The 20,600-nt window shown below is 26.1% G+C and overlaps 3 protein-coding genes across 8 annotated transcripts in view; all 3 read right to left on the bottom strand.

Moving 5' to 3' along the window:
* LOC100160130 (histone acetyltransferase KAT7) overlaps nucleotides 1-1,696 on the bottom strand; it is a 116,653-nt gene extending 114,957 nt beyond the window's left edge. Inside the window, exon 1 of one of the 2 annotated variants that reach the window (XM_029487179.1) lies at nucleotides 1,541-1,696. In XM_029487179.1, the coding sequence (XP_029343039.1) occupies nucleotides 1,541-1,558 (18 nt within the window). In that variant the 5' untranslated portion in view covers nucleotides 1,559-1,696. The remainder of the gene's footprint in view (nucleotides 1-1,540) is intronic. The other variant, XM_029487178.1, reaches the window with a different exon arrangement.
* A 2,880-nt stretch (nucleotides 1,697-4,576) lies between these two features.
* On the bottom strand, nucleotides 4,577-13,766 carry LOC100164244 (elongation of very long chain fatty acids protein AAEL008004-like). The gene is given in 8 exon segments (NM_001293465.1): nucleotides 4,577-4,761; nucleotides 5,455-5,588; nucleotides 5,782-5,887; nucleotides 5,973-6,029; nucleotides 7,063-7,146; nucleotides 8,292-8,482; nucleotides 9,614-9,671; nucleotides 13,270-13,766. Coding segments are annotated over 7 exon segments (801 nt in total). The 5' UTR covers nucleotides 13,270-13,766; the 3' UTR covers nucleotides 4,577-4,590.
* An 818-nt stretch (nucleotides 13,767-14,584) lies between these two features.
* Nucleotides 14,585-20,600, bottom strand: part of LOC100162176 (elongation of very long chain fatty acids protein 7-like) — a 15,230-nt gene continuing 9,214 nt past the window's right edge. For 4 of the 5 annotated variants that reach the window (XM_029486044.1, XM_029486041.1, XM_029486043.1 and 1 more), the window contains 6 exons: nucleotides 19,962-20,152; nucleotides 18,536-18,619; nucleotides 18,395-18,451; nucleotides 18,200-18,305; nucleotides 17,701-17,834; nucleotides 14,585-15,923 (listed from right to left, as the gene is read on the bottom strand). In XM_029486044.1, the coding sequence (XP_029341904.1) occupies nucleotides 15,753-15,923; nucleotides 17,701-17,834; nucleotides 18,200-18,305; nucleotides 18,395-18,451; nucleotides 18,536-18,619; nucleotides 19,962-20,152 (743 nt within the window). In that variant the 3' untranslated portion in view covers nucleotides 14,585-15,752. 5 annotated transcript variants of the gene reach the window in all.

Raw genomic sequence — 20,600 nt, 5'->3', positions numbered from 1 at the left:
TCAATAAACTTATTTTTTTAAACATAATAAACTAAAAAATTTAAGCCCAAAATATATATCAATAAGAAATTGTTGTTTATTCTAAAGGTATTTCTTTATTTTAGTTGATTGGATTTTATTTGTCTATATTCTATAGCACGATTATTATCTTACAAAGACTGAAAGACCTTAAAGAACATTAAGTTTGGATAATGAACAGCATAAAGAACTATTAGTTTCAACTATTAGTATTTTTTCTTGTAAGTAGCAAGTATATTAAGCATTTGATATGCTTTAATAAATATAAAACATTAAAAAATAACTACTGAACATATTTTTTTAAATCTTATAATATTATAATTATGATTTTACAACAATATAGGTACATACTAAATAGTCAATACAATATAATAATATGTACCTATGAAAACCCAAATCTTAAATTGATCAAGTTAGTAAAATGCACTTCAAATACTTACTTACACAATATTAGAGAGAAAAAAATATCTTTTAACCAGCCAAATATTTTATTTATAATTTGTTGTACCTGTATAAGTGTATGGCAATATTCAATGTTTAATTAATATTAGTTCTAACAGACTAGGAATAAATAATAACAAAATAAACATGATTTACCTATTAAAATATTGATATCAAGTACCTACCTAAAAACAAATTAAATACCTATTAAAAATAAAACTATAAACTATGCCTACTGAATACATTTCATTAAAAAAAAAAAAAAAAACCCAATGTATTTTACTTATGCAGTGGATTCCGCTTAATGTGGACAAGTTGCCACGTTGGGACCAAACTCATTTGCCCATATTAACGGTTGGCCATATAAATAGAAATTAGTTAGTTAATACATGTTGGAATTGGGACCAGACTATTTTAACCATATGACGCGGATGCCCATATTCCGGTGCCCACATTAGGCGGAATCCACTGTAGTAGTATAATATGAAACCGGTGTTTTATTTTGTTTTAATTAATTATTTTTCTTTAGCTAGATGGGTATATTCATAGGTTAGGTTAGATTTGAATAAAATAACATAAACCAAAATAAAGCGGTCTTCAATAAATTATTAGAGGATAACAATCATGTTACATCAAATATTTGAAAATCGAGTTATCAAGACTCGATTGTAATAAATTACCTGGATTTTTTTCCACAAGGCATTCCATATTTACATTAAAACACCACTTATTTAATTGCATTAACACAATAACTTGAAATTAAGTTTGTATTCTCAATATGTTTTATGTTTACACACATTTATGAATCCACACAATTTTAACTATTTTTATGCCATTATGTAAACATTTTATAATATAATACTTTTTAAAAATAAGTACATAATTTATATTTATAAGTGTTATAGTCAAATAGATATATACACCATTTCTAATAGGAAGGGCTTGGGATAAAATATGTACGATTTCATTAATACCATTCATTTTGTATTATGAAATTGATGTTTGGAAAAAATAAACAATGATGAACTATATTGTCGATGGTAAATTTAGTTATTGTCAACTAGACTAACGATATACTAACCTTTTTCTTTACAGTCATGTTGAAGGATTAATTAATATTTATGCACCGTAAACAATTAAGTAGTTTTTAAAAGGAAAATACGAAAACTCAACGTAAAGTCGAATACTTAAAAAATAAAAACAACAAAATATTGCAACCGAACTTAGTTCTTATCTGTTTGTAAACAGTTTAGGACCGGGAATCGCAATATAAGGGGGGGGCTAGAACAGATATCTCGAAATGTGATAACAGCAATTTTGATCGTTCGGAGATCAATTGCGCCAACGTTGAAAACCAAAAATTTTACCAAAACGTCCATAAATGCATAAATGGTTTTACTGTTTTAACATTTTATTTATTCTCACCACGATTAAAAGTATACCTTTAATCGTGAATCGTGATTATCACTCAAAAGTCAAAACTAAAAAGAATGGAAGCTGGAAGGTATATTTCGGATAAGACTATATTATTATTACAATGACAAATATTTGACAAAAAAGCATAATATACACATTTGCGGAACAAGTGCACTTACCAACCTTTGCAAATTTTTCGATTTTTTTTTTTTTGGAACTTATGTAGATCATCGAGTTAAGAACGATGGTGCAATCAGAATTTGTCGCTCTCACTTAGTTTCGAAGTTATGGCCTTCCAAAGTTTTCAATTTTACGTTTATACGCATGCGCGCAACACTACTATAATGCCGCGCGGAGGACTACCTATTATTGTTATTTTTTTGTACTTACGTATTCCAACCTGTTTAAAACGATGGTGCAATAATAATTTATCCCCCGATTTGCTATGTAACACATCCTCAAGTGGGTCACAGGATTAAGAAAATTGCATTTTTGTTGCATCGAGTCACTGAGCGGGGTCACTCGCTCGGACAATTTTATTATTAAAAGTAATTGTGTGTTCTAATATTTGTAGGTCCAAAATTAAATTATGTGCCATAAGTAACAACAATAACCTAGGCTTAAAAATAAGTAATAGGTACTCATTAATATAATAAGTCTCACGAATAAAAAAAAAAAAATCGCGAAAGACGTGACACGTAGCGTTGCACTCATGCGTAAAAAACGCAAAATTGCTTACTTCCAAGGGCCATAAATTCGAAACTAAGTGAAAGCGACACATTCTGATTGCCTCATCGTTCTTAACTCGATGAGTTACATAAGTTCCAAAAAAAAAAAACCCGAAATATATGCATGGGGTGGTAAAGTGCACTTCAGCCATATTGCCTTCAAATCCGAACCCTACTTACTAATGTTAAGATAAATATTAAGTTTTACGTGGTACAACTATATAAGCTTATAAATATTTACCTACCAGCTATCAACAATAGGCAAAAAATGTTTAACATTTCTTTAAAAAATGCTGGTTGTAATTTTAAACATTTGTACGCCATTATTTGTTTTTCAACAAATACATGACAATTCCTAAATGTATTTCCAATCGGAGTGTAAAAGGTACATATCTTTTAACTCTTATAATATACCATTATTTTAATACCACAGATTAAGATAGTAGGTATAGGTACTATCTTAAATCGTGACTAATTTGCGAACATTTTTAAGATAAAAGGTACCTATATCTTAAATCGTGGTTGCATACTTTAATGTCTTAATGGTTGTGTAATCATGATATGCTACACATCAGATATATATAGTTATTATAATATATATCTGGCTACAACCCTTTACGGTTTCATCACCGTCGTTGCAGGTAGGTATAGGTCTACATTGTACTAATGTAGTATCTGCTATTGTAGATTGTCGTTAATATTTTGTCTGAGTTAAACTTGTCTACAAAAGGAAAGGAAGCATTAAATATACTTTATCAATAAAAAGTTATAATAGGTAATCAGGTAGTTAACAGTTTTTTTTTAAAATATACCTATTATGCTGTATGCATACAGGCTATGTTTTTGAGCTGGATACAACTTTTTTTTCGAACATAGAAATACAAATTATTTTACTATTCTAAAAATCAATCTATAGTTCTTAATTCATTAAACGCGTTTGACAAAATAATATTATGCTACATATTTTTAAATTTTAGTTACAAATATCTATTTCTACTTTTTAATTTTTAATTTAGTAATATAATATAATATAACCATTGGCGTACGCAGGATTTTCGGATGAGGGGGGGGGGGCTTGAAAATTAATTACAATTTTATTTTTATTTTGTCCAGTCTAATAATTGTAAACGTGATGTATTTGAAAATATTTGCACAACTTCAACTTCCCAACTTTTTTATAGTAAAGAAAATTCTTTGATCATAAACTTCAATTGAGGTTTTTGGAAGAAAAGTGGATCTAGTTCGTACTTTTGGGAGGTCGAAATTGATATTTCTCAAGATTTTTTAAAGTAATCAGGAAAAACAAAAATAAATGAAAATTTGTTAAAATTGTTATTATACGTTTTTATCGGTTTTTCGTGATTTGTCGGTAGTTTTTCCCGTGGCATTAAGTAACTATTGAGAAAATCGACCTCTCTACTCAGTACCTACCATCTTGATCTAATTTGATAAAAGATAAGATACTATATTATTATATGTTGAAATCGAAGCACTCCTTCTGGTAGAAATGTTGTATACAGGATGCGAAAAATAAAATAAACACCATTGTAAAACCACTAGCTTTCTCGCTCCGCTCAGAATCTAAAATACAATTTTAGAAAATTAATTATTGTTTATTATTCTAGCACTGTAATACTGTATTCACTTGAACCAACCCAACAATTTAAGGGCCCCCTTGTTTAACACATCCTTTCGTAAGAAACATATTAGTATTATTAAGTATATTATTTTAAAAATTAACAATTTCTTTTAAAAATATTTTTAATTTTTAGAATCAGGATACATTTTTACTGCAGCTATCAACGTGAATTCCAAAATATAATTGGAACTTAAAATGTCACTAAAAGTTTTAATTTATCTCAGTTTTTACTGTATTTATCAATACAAAATATGATATAATTTACCTCGTAGGTATATAATTTTGTTTTTATAGGATTTCAAGAAGGAACATATTTAAATAAAAATCCACGTAGTTGTAAACAAATAATTAATTCAGTTTATTTTTGGGTTGTTTATAAGCTTTTTTGTAAAAGTCCCAGAACAAAACAAACATAAACAAATCTTGTGGCAATGCTAACGCTAATACAAATTTGGGATAACTGCAGCCCGTTGCCAATAATGTTACACATCCGTGAAGACCAGTGATAACGAATTGAATCTGCAAGAATTATTTAAAACATCAGTTGGTATTACGCATAACAATATATGTGAACATCACTAAATCACTAATATTGATATAATATTTTATATATATATTAGTTCATAATATAATTATGAGTACTTCATGGTTTATAATTTATAACCATTAAAATCAACATTAGCCATCCCGCATTTCTACCCTTTCAACAAAAAAGTTATATTTTCCAAAATATCGTAAATTTCAGTTAAGCATTTATTTAGAGTAATAAATAGTTTAATTATTTAGAGTATTTAGAGTAATAAATAGTTTAATCGTTTAAAAAAAAACTATAAAAGTTACATTGGTTGGTAGCTATTAAAAAAATACTATATTAGATGTGAAATAAAATAAATAGATCGTTCACCGTAATATTGACCAGATCAAGTCTATGATTGGTGCTATAAAAATAATTTGTTACAAAAAGACATTCTTCAATATTATATTGTTTGAAAATAAAATACTTTGAGTATACGAATTATCTTCAAAAAATAAATGTAGGTATGTTTTGTTTCGCGACGATGAATTATGGAAAATGTTGAAATAAATAAACATCTAAAAATTAAAACAGCTTCATCTTGAGATAATAATGATATTTATAGATACCTATTAAAATATTTTTCATTGTTATGAGAAAATATGATCTTTGTCTAGTTTCTAAATTTAAAACATTACCAGTTGTAATTGTGTCAAATATTTTTTCCACCATGCTTTTTTGTACTCTGGTTTCAATATGGTTAAGAAGTAGTAACTGTACATGACAACGTGAACAAATGCATTTATGGTTCCAAACAAGATGATTTGTCCTCCTAAATTTACCAAATATTCATAAGTTAATTATTTATTTTTACTATACTTTGTCCAGCGAGAGAACGCAACTCGTTCATGCAAGTCTCTATATTACGCAGCAATAGACGAGTTTTGATCGCCGCCCAGTTGAGTTCTTCTGCTGGACGCAGTATAACAACATTGATATAATGTATTATATAAGTCCTTTTTTACCTGGATAGAATTTTATTATACCCCAGCTAAACATCAGGACCATTGTATGATGATAGATGTGTAAAAACGTCACTTGATTTTGCTTTTTACGTAACACGAAGAATATCTAAAATAATCAATAAAATTTTTTGTAAATTTTGACGACTATAGATAGTGTATCTATGTATACTATCTGAAATCTATGATATTACCGTGTCGAGTAAATCTAAGACTTTAGAGAAGAAGTAAGTCCACACAGCACAAACTATCTATAAATAATAAGAATGAACAATTTCAGTTCAATTTTTTTTAATATTCACATTTTCATTAAATATATTATTTAATTAATAATAATATATTATAATATTTTTAGTATTATTATTATTATTATTAATATTTTTTTTTTCTTTTAATATAATAATATTGTGATAATAAAAATGAATATATTATGTATACTGGATGGTAAAGCACTCAAATCGTTATATTAGAAAACATAAACGTTTTTGAAAATATATCTTTTACATAACGTAAGGTCGTTACAAAACAACATTTTTAGAAAAGATTATACGTTTTAGTTTTCACAATTGTTTATACACACTATGCTATTTTCTATTATACGATTACTTAATATTATATATTATATATATATTTTTTAAAAGATTTCCTTGAACTAATAAATGTTTATAATAAATTATAAATGAATTCGTAAAAAAAAGGGGAAAGCAGATAACCACTCTGCTGTACAGTAAGTATCCTGTCATTGAGTAAATCACTATACTGTATAAGTGTGTGTTAAGTTTTAATTCGGTGATAAATCATTGCATACGAAAATCTATTCTGAGAAAAGACGTTCCATCAGCCTATATTTCTAAGCATATTTTATAATAATAATAATAATAATATTTATATTGCCATTAAAGTAATTTATTTTACTATTACAGTATTACTGTATTACTGTGACATTACTAATACCAAATACAGTGGGTTGATTAAATAATTTAGATATTTTATAGCGAGTACTATAACCATTAACTCAATAAAATAATCAATTTTATAATAGGTACAAACATTGTATTACTTAGGCACTTTTTTTTTATGTAAAACATGCTCTATACGAACGTGCTGGTTAAAATACGTTTTGTAGGATAGGTGCATTTGTATAATTAATGATATATGTATCATATTATGTTTTTGTGTACTGTGATATCGCATATTGTACAATGTTTCGTTTTTATACAGCAAAATTGCATATAGGTGACGTAATATTCTGATATATTATATTAAATATGTAGTTAATATTACGTCTTTGGCTTTATCTGTGTCACTGTAATCAATTTCAATGCAGTTTATTTTGTAGTCGTTTTGAAGCCATATTAACCGAAAAGCCTGTAAATTTAAACACAAAAAACAACATTTAATTAATTTTGACAATCCAATGTTGGGGTTCTCTTAAAATCTAATCCTTTGTACCTTTTATCAACACTTAGGTAGATATTGTTAATAGTATATTATACTTTAGTATTACCTGAAAAAATCACTATCTTACCCAATATCTTAAAATATTCTAGAATTATACCCAACATCATCATTGAGCAAATCTGCAGTACACTACCCGAGTAACCACATTATAACCTTAATTAAAAGTGATATAAAAGTAGTATATTAAATACAATAAAAAAATCATTTTAATTCTTAGACATAATAAAACAATTCGTTTACCTATGTATACAGAGGTTTTATATATGATGGTTGTGTATAGGACCGTATACAATTTATATCAATAGATTCCTTGAGACTAGGAGGGCGTGTTTAAATTTATTGTTTTAACTCATGTAGATTGGTATTGTGTGGCTCAAACATGTAAGTATTTCGTTTTAGCTTACGAAAATTAAATAATTTCTTGTTTATATAGGTATAGGTTTTCATTAACTACAGAAATAAAATTAAAAAAAAAAAATTGGCTTAGACTTGCCCATCTATGCGATGCAATTGAATTTTTTTGTTAAATAAAATAATATAATATTTATTCACACTATATGTTTGTAGCTTACTAGCTTGTATACTCAAAATCTACTGGACTGATAGATCAGGTAAATGTAGAGAGTAGTAAGAAGTACCTACGTTTGAAAATAAAACAAGTGCAATAGCCAATATGGTATATCTGATTCGTAACAGGTGGATAGGTGCCCATCTCGGTCGAATTAGTACATACTGTACGAGATAAACCTATCTCTAACCTCAGGTACACCAATGCCGATTTTCCCATGAACTGAGCCACTGAGGTACTTACACTAACACCAAGATATACTGATATAGCGCTGTATTTTGTGTTTGTTCATTTTTTTCCGGGCTAAGTCGAGATAATTGTATTATTACAACTAGTATTATTATACAATGTTAATAGTGTAATAAAATAAATGACAATGTTTGAACAACATATAATATCTGTACCTATATTATTATTATAGTAACTTATAAAATATATATTGACACTTTGATAACACGTCATGCCGTATAAAATATTGTATTACCTCTTTCACTAGATAGGCTGAAAATAAAACTTGGACAACATTGTACACCATTACGATACGATCAATTTTCAATGGGCTACGATTCTTCATGAACTTTGGACCAGCCTTCAGAACAAAGTATAGATAAGCGGCAAGAATTATCACAACTGGCCATGGAGAATCCATTAACCAATAATCTTTAATTCTTGAATCTAAATTAATAATATAACACAAATTATAAATATACAGAGTGTTTCACCAAGCTTGCTTAACACCATTTTTTCATCGGGTAATGAATTTATTCAAATACTGATTTTTGGAATTTTTAAATAACCATATTTAAAAGCCATTTTTAAATTCATGAGACTTTTTCGCACTACTTAAGGAGGGTCTTGTGGTAATACAAACTTCTATTTTTCTTATTAAAACCCTCTTTAATTCCGTAAATTATTTTGGTAATTATGTGAGTAATTTTTTTTTAACATTTTGATGTGCTCAATTCAAATTTAGAACGATTTATTGTTAAAACGGTTTAATTGAACGGTTATGAAAATGGTTAAAGGATAAGAGTTTTTGAAAATTATTTTATAAAAAGGTGGGTAAGTGGATGTCGCTCTGTTGTACAGTAAATTACAAGTAGGTCACTGTATAATGGATGGTATTAAATTTGAATTCAATAATATAATATCATTGTATAAGAAAAACGATTCTGAGCGGAGACGGTATGTCAGTCTAGGTATAAGACATAATATTATATATGGTATTAAAAAAAAATTGACCTATAATAGGTACCTATAATAAATTCCAAATTAATCATATCACAATATCCATTAGGTACTTATAACGCGTTATACATCAACAACAAACCGTGATACTATCATAGATATATAATAGTATACTTAAGAAGTTTCAAGTATACCCACGAAATATATTATACAATCACAACAAAATAACTAAAATAGTTATTCCAGGTTTTTAATATGTAATTTCGTCCAAATTTGAACTTAAAATGACTATAAAAATAAACTGTGTAAATGTATTTTTTAGATTTTTTGGTAACATAATTAATTACTTACGTGGAATCTTGTTCAATATTTTCAATTCTTAGATACAAAAGTTGAACATTTTATAAATTTTTAACTACAAAATAATTAATTATAGTAGGTAATAATATAATATGCAAATCCATAGTAATAATTCTACCTACTGAAAAAGATATGCTGTCACTATTTTAAATGATTTTTATATTATAAATAAGTTAAAATAACATACCTGATGAATAATTGTAATTTTTATATTATCCTATGTCTTAATATTTATAGTATAAAATATTATAAGCTTACCTCCATTTTTGTCTATCCATTTTAAGAGATCGGACACTTTTTCATATAGAACTGACATCTGAAAATATAGACAAAATAATGTAATAAAGACAATACATTTTTCAATTACATAATTATTTCAAAACAGAAACATCTTACACTCCATATTTTTGTTTTCCTATTTAAGGGATAACAAGTCACAAGAAGAAAAAAACTCATTTTTAGATGGATAGTTAATCAGGTAGGTACACTCTAAGTCAGTATCTTGCAGTGGCGTTCTTACACCCATTTATAGTGGAGGACGGGCGAAAACTAAAAATTTTAATTCAGTCTTTGCATATAAACATTTCCAATTTTCAATTATTTTTTTTTTCTATAAATGTCAATACAATTTTATTTGTTGGGTCAAAAAGCGTGAAAAATGAATACAAGGCTTAGGCTCCTGATATATTGTTACAATAGTACATAAAAATATTAAAAATACATCAGCACAGTTTTTTTTTTATAAGAATTTAAAGTTCGAGTTTTGAAAACATTTATCAAATTTAAAAATGAATTTGTAGTTAAATATGTACAAAATGTTCAACTTTTATAACTAAGGATTGAACATTTAAAAGAAGCCAGAAGGTTCCATGCTATAGTAGGTTATTCTGTAACCAAAAAATTCAAAAATATAAAATAGGTACTGTTTTTTTTTTAGTTTTTTTATGTACTAATTTGGACAATAGTATATATCAAATAACCAAGAACATGTAACGATTCTAGTTATTTTGTTGTAATTTTATAATATTAATTCAACTTATACCCGGGTACCGTATTAATAATAAGTAATAACAATATAAATATACATATTATAAAATATCAACACTGCAGGCCAACCGTCTCCGCTCAGAATCGTTTCTCGTATACAATCATATTATATAATTGAATTCAAATTTAATACCATCTATTATACAGTGACCCACTTGTAACCTACAACCTACTGTACAGCGGAGTGACATCCACTCATCCGATTTATTTTTTTTATTATTATAGTTAATTTATTGACCTATTATCATATTTAAACTTTAAAGGTACCTAAGAATAGTATTTAGGGCTGCTACGTGCTAGTTAAGGTTTTTTTGGTATTGGTACTATAATTTTGAAGCAAATTATGAATTTTTTAAAATTTAAAATGTACAACTATAAATTTCTCATCTTGTTGTTCTCAACTTGTTCAAAAAAAAACACCCAACATTGTCTTCGTGGTAAATCATTTTAATTTTTTAATTTGATTCATTATAATATCAAAAATAACAATGTAAAATTAATTATTCCGAAGGTAAAATGTTATAGGCACTTATATATCAATATCTTATAAGCGTTAATTTTAGACGGAGAGTGAAGCAAACTTAAGTATATCGGTGCGGTACTGTGATGCTAGAGGTTATGGAATATGGATAAACAATATCAACTAATTAACTAAGTATAACGATAACAAAATGTATTGAGGTATTACCATTTAACATATTAATAGTAATTAGTATGTATAAGTACAATAATAATAATTAATATTATATTACATTTTAAAATCTGAGCGGACCGATTAATGTATTGATTTTATAGTATTTTACGGTGATGTGTTTTTTTTATTTGTGTCTATGTAAACGATAAATAGTCGAAATAATGCTTGGAATTTAAACTCCAGTAACATATCTTGTGGAAAAGTGAATCTAGTTGGTGCATTCGAGAGGTTAAAATTGAAAATTCACAGTTGTTTTCAAAAGTTTCAAGAAAAACAAAATAAAATTAAGGAAAATTGAGAATTTTTATAAAAAAATCAGTTTTTGAGAAAATCGATTTTGTTTTTTGATGTAACTACAACGAATAACTTTAGAATGTAGAAATGTCCACCGAATGTTTATATTATAATTTTCTATACACCATACAATTTTTAAATTTTTTGACTAATTTTGAGACATTTGTACGCATAATTATTTTGTACTTAAACATTTATAAAATGTTCAATTTTTATAGGTAAGGATTGAAAATTTAAAACAAGGTTTCTCATAAATATTTCATAGAGTACCTAACCAACAAATCTAAAAATTATATAAACACAAATATACAATATTTTATAATAGATATTTTGAGTTCAAATGTAAACACAATTAGATTTTTAAACGGAGAATAACGATTTTAGTTTTTTTTTTTATATTTAGGTGGTAGTAATATATGGGTGACGGACTGCCTTCGATCAAAATCGTTTTTTGTATATAATGGTTTTATATCATTAAATTTAAATTTAAAACATCCATAATAGTGACCTCTCTAGACACCTTCTGTACAGCAGAATTTTACCCCCCCCCCTTTTTTAAATTATGTTAATATACCTAATCATAATTCATAATTCATAAACAGTTCAGTTACAAACAAATTTAATATAAAAACTGAATTTGCTATTTTTTAACCACCTTTGATACTGCTAACTTAATTCTAAGTTATAATGTTAGCTTTTAAGGGGAAAACAAAGGTATATTTAGATCTTTTAGAACAATATTAAATATTAGTTTTTGAAATTCAAGCAAACATTTCTAGATACATAATATTACAGTATGAATCCTATTTAAATAATTCATATTCTAGTATAATCATACCACTGGACGACGCTTTATCTAGTGATGATATATTGGACACCTCATTATTTCCGTACATATTATACGGTCTGTTTTAATTTTTATTTAAGCGCTCCAATCATGGTAGTGCGAGGTTCTTATATCTTTACAGTTTTACGCTTCATAATGATATCTATTAAATAGTTAGGTACTCTTAGTAACAATATTTGAATAATTCAAAGTTACCTGATAAATTCTAATATGTTATAGAAGTAAAGTTATATCTATAATCTTAATTTTCATACAATATAAATACAGCCATGGCTTCAAAAGTACGGGGAGGGGGCGTTGCTATGCCATCTTTATGGTCTGTCCAGATCTTTAAATCATTAGGCTCGTAATACGTATAATATTCTATCAATAACAAAAAAATTAGAAAGACGTTTTGTACGTTAATAACAAATCAATGAACATTATAAATTAAATTTAGGTGTGTATATCGCCCCAGTAATATCAAATTTAATGATAATATAATCATTTTGTTGTTTTTCTGGGAATGGTATTTGAAAAAAAAATCATATAAATATTGTGTAAGCATAATATGGTATACGTGATATAATAATATATAAAAGAGAATATTTAAATTTTATATAATACAATTTTAAATCAAGATTAATATCGATATATCGAATGTGAATATATTCATATAAGTATTGGTAATTGTCTTTAAATTGATACTTAATAGTTATCATATTTCGAAAGACTTATATAATAATATTATGCACCATATTTGAATAGGTTGAAGGTTTCATAACGTACAAGGTTAAGTATATCCTCATCCTCTGATTTAATATTATTATAGGTTAAGTGAATAATGACTTTTAATGAAGTAAGTACTATCATAGACCGAGACAACAATATTATGAACTATGGTAATTCGTTGCAGAATACATAAGTATTATTTTCAAATAATTTTGTAAACTAAGTTAGTAATTATTTTTATGCCCGCATAAATCATATAAAGTATAATGTAAAATTGCGATATTGAAACAATTTATAATAATAATTATTAATAATGCTTACCTTGCAATACTGTTGTGTATTTGTATCTTGAAGTGCAGGAATATGAAAATGCAATAGGAAGGTATATTTATTGGTAGGTTATATGGAATATAACCTACAAAAATGTAATGAGAATTTTCACCGCACCATCATGTCACATGGGTCTGATGAATTTAAGTTAACTAACGAACATTATGGTTCTTGAGACGAAATGTAGACCGTGGTGTAGTTTCAAGCATTTTGTAGGCTATGATACTGGTTTAATTTGAATATGTAACAGAGGTCACGCAGGAAATAATGACATTAGAAATATTGTCGAACGAGTGAGGAATGTGTGAGGTAGGCCTTTTTAAAGTTTGTAATGTAATGATTTGGTGTCAACGAACTACATTAAAAATTTACAAGAAAAAAAATCTTGATATTAGATTTAAATAAAACAATGTCTGAAATCGTGTACAATGTATTTAATTCGGTTGTGTTAAAATGAGTGACAAGTCAACCGTTCAAACCATTTATGCAGAATGGTGATAATATTATTAGCTTTTAATACGATTTTAAGTGTCAATTTAGTTCCCGGTATAAATAGTATACTATAGGTATTGTATGCTTCAAACAAATTCCTCTCGATTTCGGTATTTTAAATAATCTGATTGCGGGGAGTAGGGAGGTCGTAAAAACATAAAACTGTAATAATATATAAAACCTCCAGGAAAATACATTATTGTAAAACCCATACATTCTAGACTTCGCTCATAGGTAATATTAAAGTGGTTTTAAATGTTTTAATAGTTTTATAATATATAGGTACCGACTACATTGTATTTGTACAACTTTATTATATAATATGAATGAAGAATAGATCTTCTATACGATAATAATTGTTCTGAATAATTAGATTTTTCAGATTAACAGAATTACAATTTTTTTTATAGGTTTTTATTTATAACCATCTATGTTTAGTATGGACGTACCAAGAGTCATTTGTTCAAAAGCAAAAGATTATAAACTAACAATTAATTATTTTCGAATGATTAATTCTTGACAAGTTTGTACCTACATTGAAATAGAATATTCTATTTTTTAATTCATTATCTACGAAAGTAACAATTCACAAAAATTAATAAATAAGTAATAATTAAAAAGGTTATAGTTTCTTGAACAGTGTGTTTTGTAACGTGGATATTGTTTTCATTATAAATAATTATATTGAGTATTTATTTTACCAGTGATTGATTTGTCGCAACTATAAAAAATTATACACTAATAAAAAGTGTGAAAGCATAAACTATTATACTTATTAATACGCAAACAAAATCTTATAAAATATTTAGTCACATTTAAAATAACCATCGACTAGATTTATTTAGATTCGTGATAGTGTATGATTACAATGTATCCTTATAAGCAATTTCCTTGTAAGCAATACAACTTTTAAACATTTTAAATTATACATAATATATTAATTTACACTTACATTTTTCCTTTCTATAATATAATACATTAACTATATATTCTATAAAGTACGATAAATAAATCTAATATACAATTATCTGTAGTTATAACTTATAATGAAAGTATGAGACTGTGTATTATTTACAATAATTTGCAAATCGTTGGTAGGTAATTAATGATTATTTTCATACATTTTTAACCAACGCAGGTGAGTCAAGCAATTAAATAAACCAGTGGGAATAATTTCAAAATAAAGTGGTTATTATGATTTTCATGAAAATAATATTTAACATTATTAAATACAAAATAATTTTTTGAACAAATAAACCATTCTCATATAATTAAATTTCATATTTTTTTAAATTTCATTTACTACAATATTTACATAAAAACCAAAATAAATTTATATAATTTCACCATTTTTTTGACATAATCAACTGTTTAAACTTAATAATTAATTAAAATAATTAAAATTATTTTTTCGTATTTCAACTGAAGTAAAAAACTGATTAATAATAATGAACAATATCAGAGTTTTATAATACAATTTTTCTATTCGTAAAAACTCAAGACGTAAGCATATCCTGATATATTGATAGTCTTTATGTCCAATACACCATGTATTTGATTAATTAATATATTATCCATCACTCAAAAACTTATCTAACTTAGTATATCAAAAATTAAATACACCAATTCTCTAAAAATGTTTGGTTGGTAGATATTAGTACATATATAGTAGACACCTATTATAGCGGCATGCCAACATTGTTAAAAGAAATTATTTACAAATCAATTCTTCCAAACTCCTAATTAGTACACAAGTATTTGAATTTAATGTATTATAATCTATGTGCTTTTCATATTGTTTATTAAAACTATTTGTATCATAAAATGAGTTTATTAAATTGAATACCTATTGAAAAATAAAATCAGTATTTTATAAGCATTTTGTCTTTCCGTTAAGTATGGAGATAATATAAACAAAAAAAAAAAAAATTGGTAAGGAAAAAATAATAAATATTTTTATTTTATAATCTTTTGCGAATTCATCATTGTTTAATCTTCTTTGGTTTAATGTATGCTTTTTTATAAAAGTCCCAGAACAAAATGAACATAAATATATCTTGTGGAATTGCTAATAGCATTATGATTCTTGGGAAATCGCAGTCAGGCTCAAATAGTGTAATAAATCCATGTAGTCCAGTAATGACGAATTGCACCTAAAAAATAATAAAAATAATAAAATCTTATTTTTAAGTCTAAACCCATATTCACAAATAATTTACATATGTATTATAATATTATAATACTATTCCAGCCAAACATTATTCAGTAAATTATTATTATAATTCCATCGACAATATTCTTCTTTGATAGCTATTAGTATTTTATATATTATATTAAACATTAATTTTTCATTGTAAATTCGATTTAATTTTAGTTATTAAGTTATTTTGTAATTTATATTCTCTAATAATTACTGCACTTATACTTAGTACCTATTTCAACTTTTGTCGGTGACCAAAATATAAATAAATAAATAAACATATTATGCTTCCTATACAATATTTTCCATATAAATACGTATCTGAATGAATTCGTTTCTCTATTAATATAATACTATAATATTATATTAATAATATTTTCAAACTATTGAAAAAATTACTCAAGCATACACACACGATACATATAAGATGTATATTTCATTTAGCATGAGAAAAGCAACAAAATAAATAAATTATTGTTAAATTTAATTTAAGAGAGCTAAAATACATAATATACCTATTGAATATCTAACTACACTAAATTACATTATTGTTAGTAAAATAAAAAAAAATACAAATATTTTAATAATTCGAAAAATATATTTAGGGGGACTACCTATATAATATAATCCCATAGTTAAAACCTTCAAGTTATTAGACATCAGTTTATCATAGTTAAAATGCTCAAGTCCGTGAATAATAATTAATAATTGTACCTAAATTATGTGTTAACAAATGGGAGACTAACTAAACTAGACCAACCTTCGTCATAGTGTATAAACATTAATTTTACAGTACCTACGCTGAATTTTTGTTTCAGCATTGTTTTAATAACCTATCAATACATTGAAAATTCGAAACATTATATATAAATATATAATACATATATTATTAATTTTATATTTATTGACTATTGTTTGACTAACATAATACACTATAAACAATATAGGTATATTATTAAAATAGATGGTATCGGTCGTAAAAAGTTGGATAATTGTTAGTTTTGAACCAACTGTGGAAAAATAACTCATCGGAAACATGTCATGTTAGAACTATACTTTTATTTAAATTATATATTTTTGGAATCGTAATCCATTTGATGTATTTTTTTGTCGGGAACGAATTCATTTGGATACGTATTTATATGGAAAATGTTGTATAGGAAGCATATGTTTATTTATTTATTTATATTTTGGTCACCGACAAAAGTTGAAAAAGGTACTATAAGTATAAGTGCAGTAATTATTAGAGGATAGAAATGACAAAATAACTTAATAACTAAAATTAAATCAAATTTACAATTAAAAATGAATGAGCATATATATAAAATACTAGTAGCTATCAAAGAAAAATATTGTCTATGGAACTATAATAATAATTTACTAAATAATGTTCGGCCGGAATCGTATTTTCTCAGAAACTAATTTCCATGGAAAATATTTCACTGGAAATGTAGGTATATTATTAGATTACATTGCGGTATACTGTTTCGAATAATTATACATTTCCAACAAAACACGTTTCAACAAAAAACGATTCAAAAATAATATTTTCTGACGGTTTTATTTCCAAACGCATTTTGTGTCCTAGTAAATATATTTAAAACGAAATACGTTCCAACCAATTATTTTCCGACAAGACTTCACTGATAAATGAAATTAAAAGTTAACTAAAAAGTAAACTGCTCATATTTATCTCATAATATAAATTTCAAATCAATAGTATACATTACCAGTTGTATAGTCGTTAAATATTTTTTCCACCAGGCTTTTTTGTATTCTGGGCTTATTACAGTCAATAAGTAGTAGGTATACATTATAACATGCACAAATGCATTAATGGTACCAAAGAATGCGGCTTGTCCTCCTAAAATTGATTCAACATTATACAACAATACAATTTCTGACGAATAAATTTTAAATTATTTAATAATTATTATTAGTGGCATGCGCAGGAATTTTGTATGGGGGAGGCGGTCATAAAATAATTTATATAAAAATAATTATATAATACAATATAATATTTGTACTCCATTTAACCGTGATTGCTCAGTTGTACATTTTTATTTACGTTTTAAAACGTTTAACCGTTTAAGTGTAGAAGAACGTTCAAAGTCCGAGGAACAAAAAAAAGAATAGACCCATGGGAGGATATATCCCCCCTCGACCCCCCACCCCTCTAACATGCGCATACCACTGATTCTTATGGTTGTAATGTATTTATAACTATACCTGGATAAAAATTAGTTAAATACCAGCCAAGTGTTACAACCAAAGTATGATGGTAAACATGTAAAAACGTTATTTGACTTTGTTTTTTTCTTAGGATAAAAAAAACCTAAAATTGTTTTTAATGCAAAGTGTTTAGTATAACTTATTAGTTGAAAGTAGAAAAATATGTTATTTATTAAATTAATGTTAAATTACTGTGTCTAGGAGATCCATACATTTACTAATGAGGAACAGCCAAACTGTATATATTTGCTAAAAAATAAACAATATTATTTTCTTAACAATTTAGTTATTTTTTCTAAGAGTAAAATGGGCAAGTAAGAGTTTTAAAATTACTTGGCTTGCTATATCAGGGTCATCTTTACTTCTTTCAACGCAAAAGAATCGGTAATCGTCTCGCAGCCACACCAGTCTAAATGCCTGTAGACGAGAATAACATTCTACGTATAATATACATTATTTATATTATGATATAAGATATTATAACAAACGATTGGATTTAATATAATATACTATAGGTACAGTGTTGATTTTTATTTAGAAATTAGACTGTGTATAAAAGTTGTTATTGGGTTTTTCTAATGAATTATATAAAATCTTATTATTATTGACATTTTCAGACACATTTTAAAATCCCTATACACTGTTCCTGTGTAACACTGGTGCTTTTCTAAGCATGCCCACCCCTATACTTGTTTTTTAATAATGAATTCTTCAATATATTAATTATGAAATTTTTTTTTTAATACTTCGACAATTTTTCAAATTTTTCAAATTCTTAAAATGTTTTGTATTACATAGGGAGTGTCCTGTGGAGATACATATGTGTACAACCTTCTGTTTTTCAAATGAGGACCTCCCTTTTTTATTACTACTACTATTTATTATACTTGAGACATAATTAGAAATTATTAATGTTGATGGATTAATATAAATTACTAAAATATTCAAATCACCATAGCCCCAATAATACCTTATAAATCCATTACCATGTAACTTTTATCCATACAAAACTAAGTTAAATAACTTACTCAAAAACTACTAGTTCGAATTTTGATTCTGATGCCTCAAATTCTTCAGAAAAATTATCCACTGAATAATTTACTGCAGTTAAAAAGGGGGTTTTCATATGAAAAACAGAAGTTTGTATCTCCACAGTACACTTCTTAAGTAGTAAAAAATAATTTAAAAATATGGTCAATAAGTATTTTTAAAAATTAAAAAAATCTAATTTTAAATAATTTATTGCATTATTGAAGAAAAAAAGGGGTAGAGCATGCTTGGTGAATCACCCTACATATCAAACAATTTTTAAAACTCTTAGAAATTGTTATTGAATGTTTATAGAAAAATTACGTAAAAATCATTTCACAACTTCATATATAATTATTATTGTATCATTAAATAATATTTACACTTTATATGCAATATATTATAATATAGTTATTAGGCATGTACTTATATAATGTGTTAACTAATATGTAATTTGAATACCAAAATTGTTTTTGCTAAGAAAAAAGAATTCTGTTAAAATTGTATTTATTTTCAGATTATTTTTAGAATGTGATATAACTTATCACAGAGTCAAATCAATAGGTACACCAAACACTCCTCCACTCTCTTAAAATTAAAACAAAGTAACAAAGCCAACGTTGAATTTTTATCATTCAAATATGATAAAATTATTATTTAAATACCTATATTAATATTCTAAACAAATAATATTTTATAGTGTTTTTTTTAATAAGTGTCGTTCTCTTACCTCTTTCACTAAGTACAAAGAAAATATAACTTGTACGGCATTATAAATCATAACAATGCGGTCAATGTTGTAAGGGTTACGAAACTTCATGAATTCCGGTCCAAGTTTAAGAACAAAGTACAAATATGCAATCACTACAATTGTGATTGGCCATATTGATCCCATAAGCCAAAGATCTTTAACAAGAGGATCTAAAAGAGAATAAACAATTTTTTAATAATATGAAACAAACAATTTGCATAGTATATAGGTACTATATAGGTTATAATTATATAACTATATAGTTTTATACATAAAACGTAGTTATTCGTATAAATTCAATATTATGTTCACAAATATATTTTTAATTATTGAATATTAATATCCCGTATGATATCTGTTACTCAATTATATTTATATTTTATACGTACCTGTAAAATAAGGAAATTTGTCAATTTTAATACCTAATCTAGACATTACACCGTGAATAATTCCGGCTGCAAGGGGCAAGAGCGGCTCCAGGGACATGGTGGAGGGAGGAGGACTAAGTCATAATTTTCAAATAACTCGATATTATAATATGTTTTTTTGTAATTTCGTTTTTAAAAGTATACAGTTTTTTTAGAAATGCGGCTTGGGAGGGGCAAATAAGGGGGGGGG

The sequence above is a fragment of the Acyrthosiphon pisum genome, chromosome A1, assembly GCF_005508785.2.
Source record: "Acyrthosiphon pisum isolate AL4f chromosome A1, pea_aphid_22Mar2018_4r6ur, whole genome shotgun sequence".
In the NCBI taxonomy this organism is placed as follows: domain Eukaryota; kingdom Metazoa; phylum Arthropoda; class Insecta; order Hemiptera; family Aphididae; genus Acyrthosiphon; species Acyrthosiphon pisum.
The sequence above is the reverse complement of the archived record's forward strand: the minus strand, read 5'-3'. Positions and strand labels throughout refer to the sequence as shown.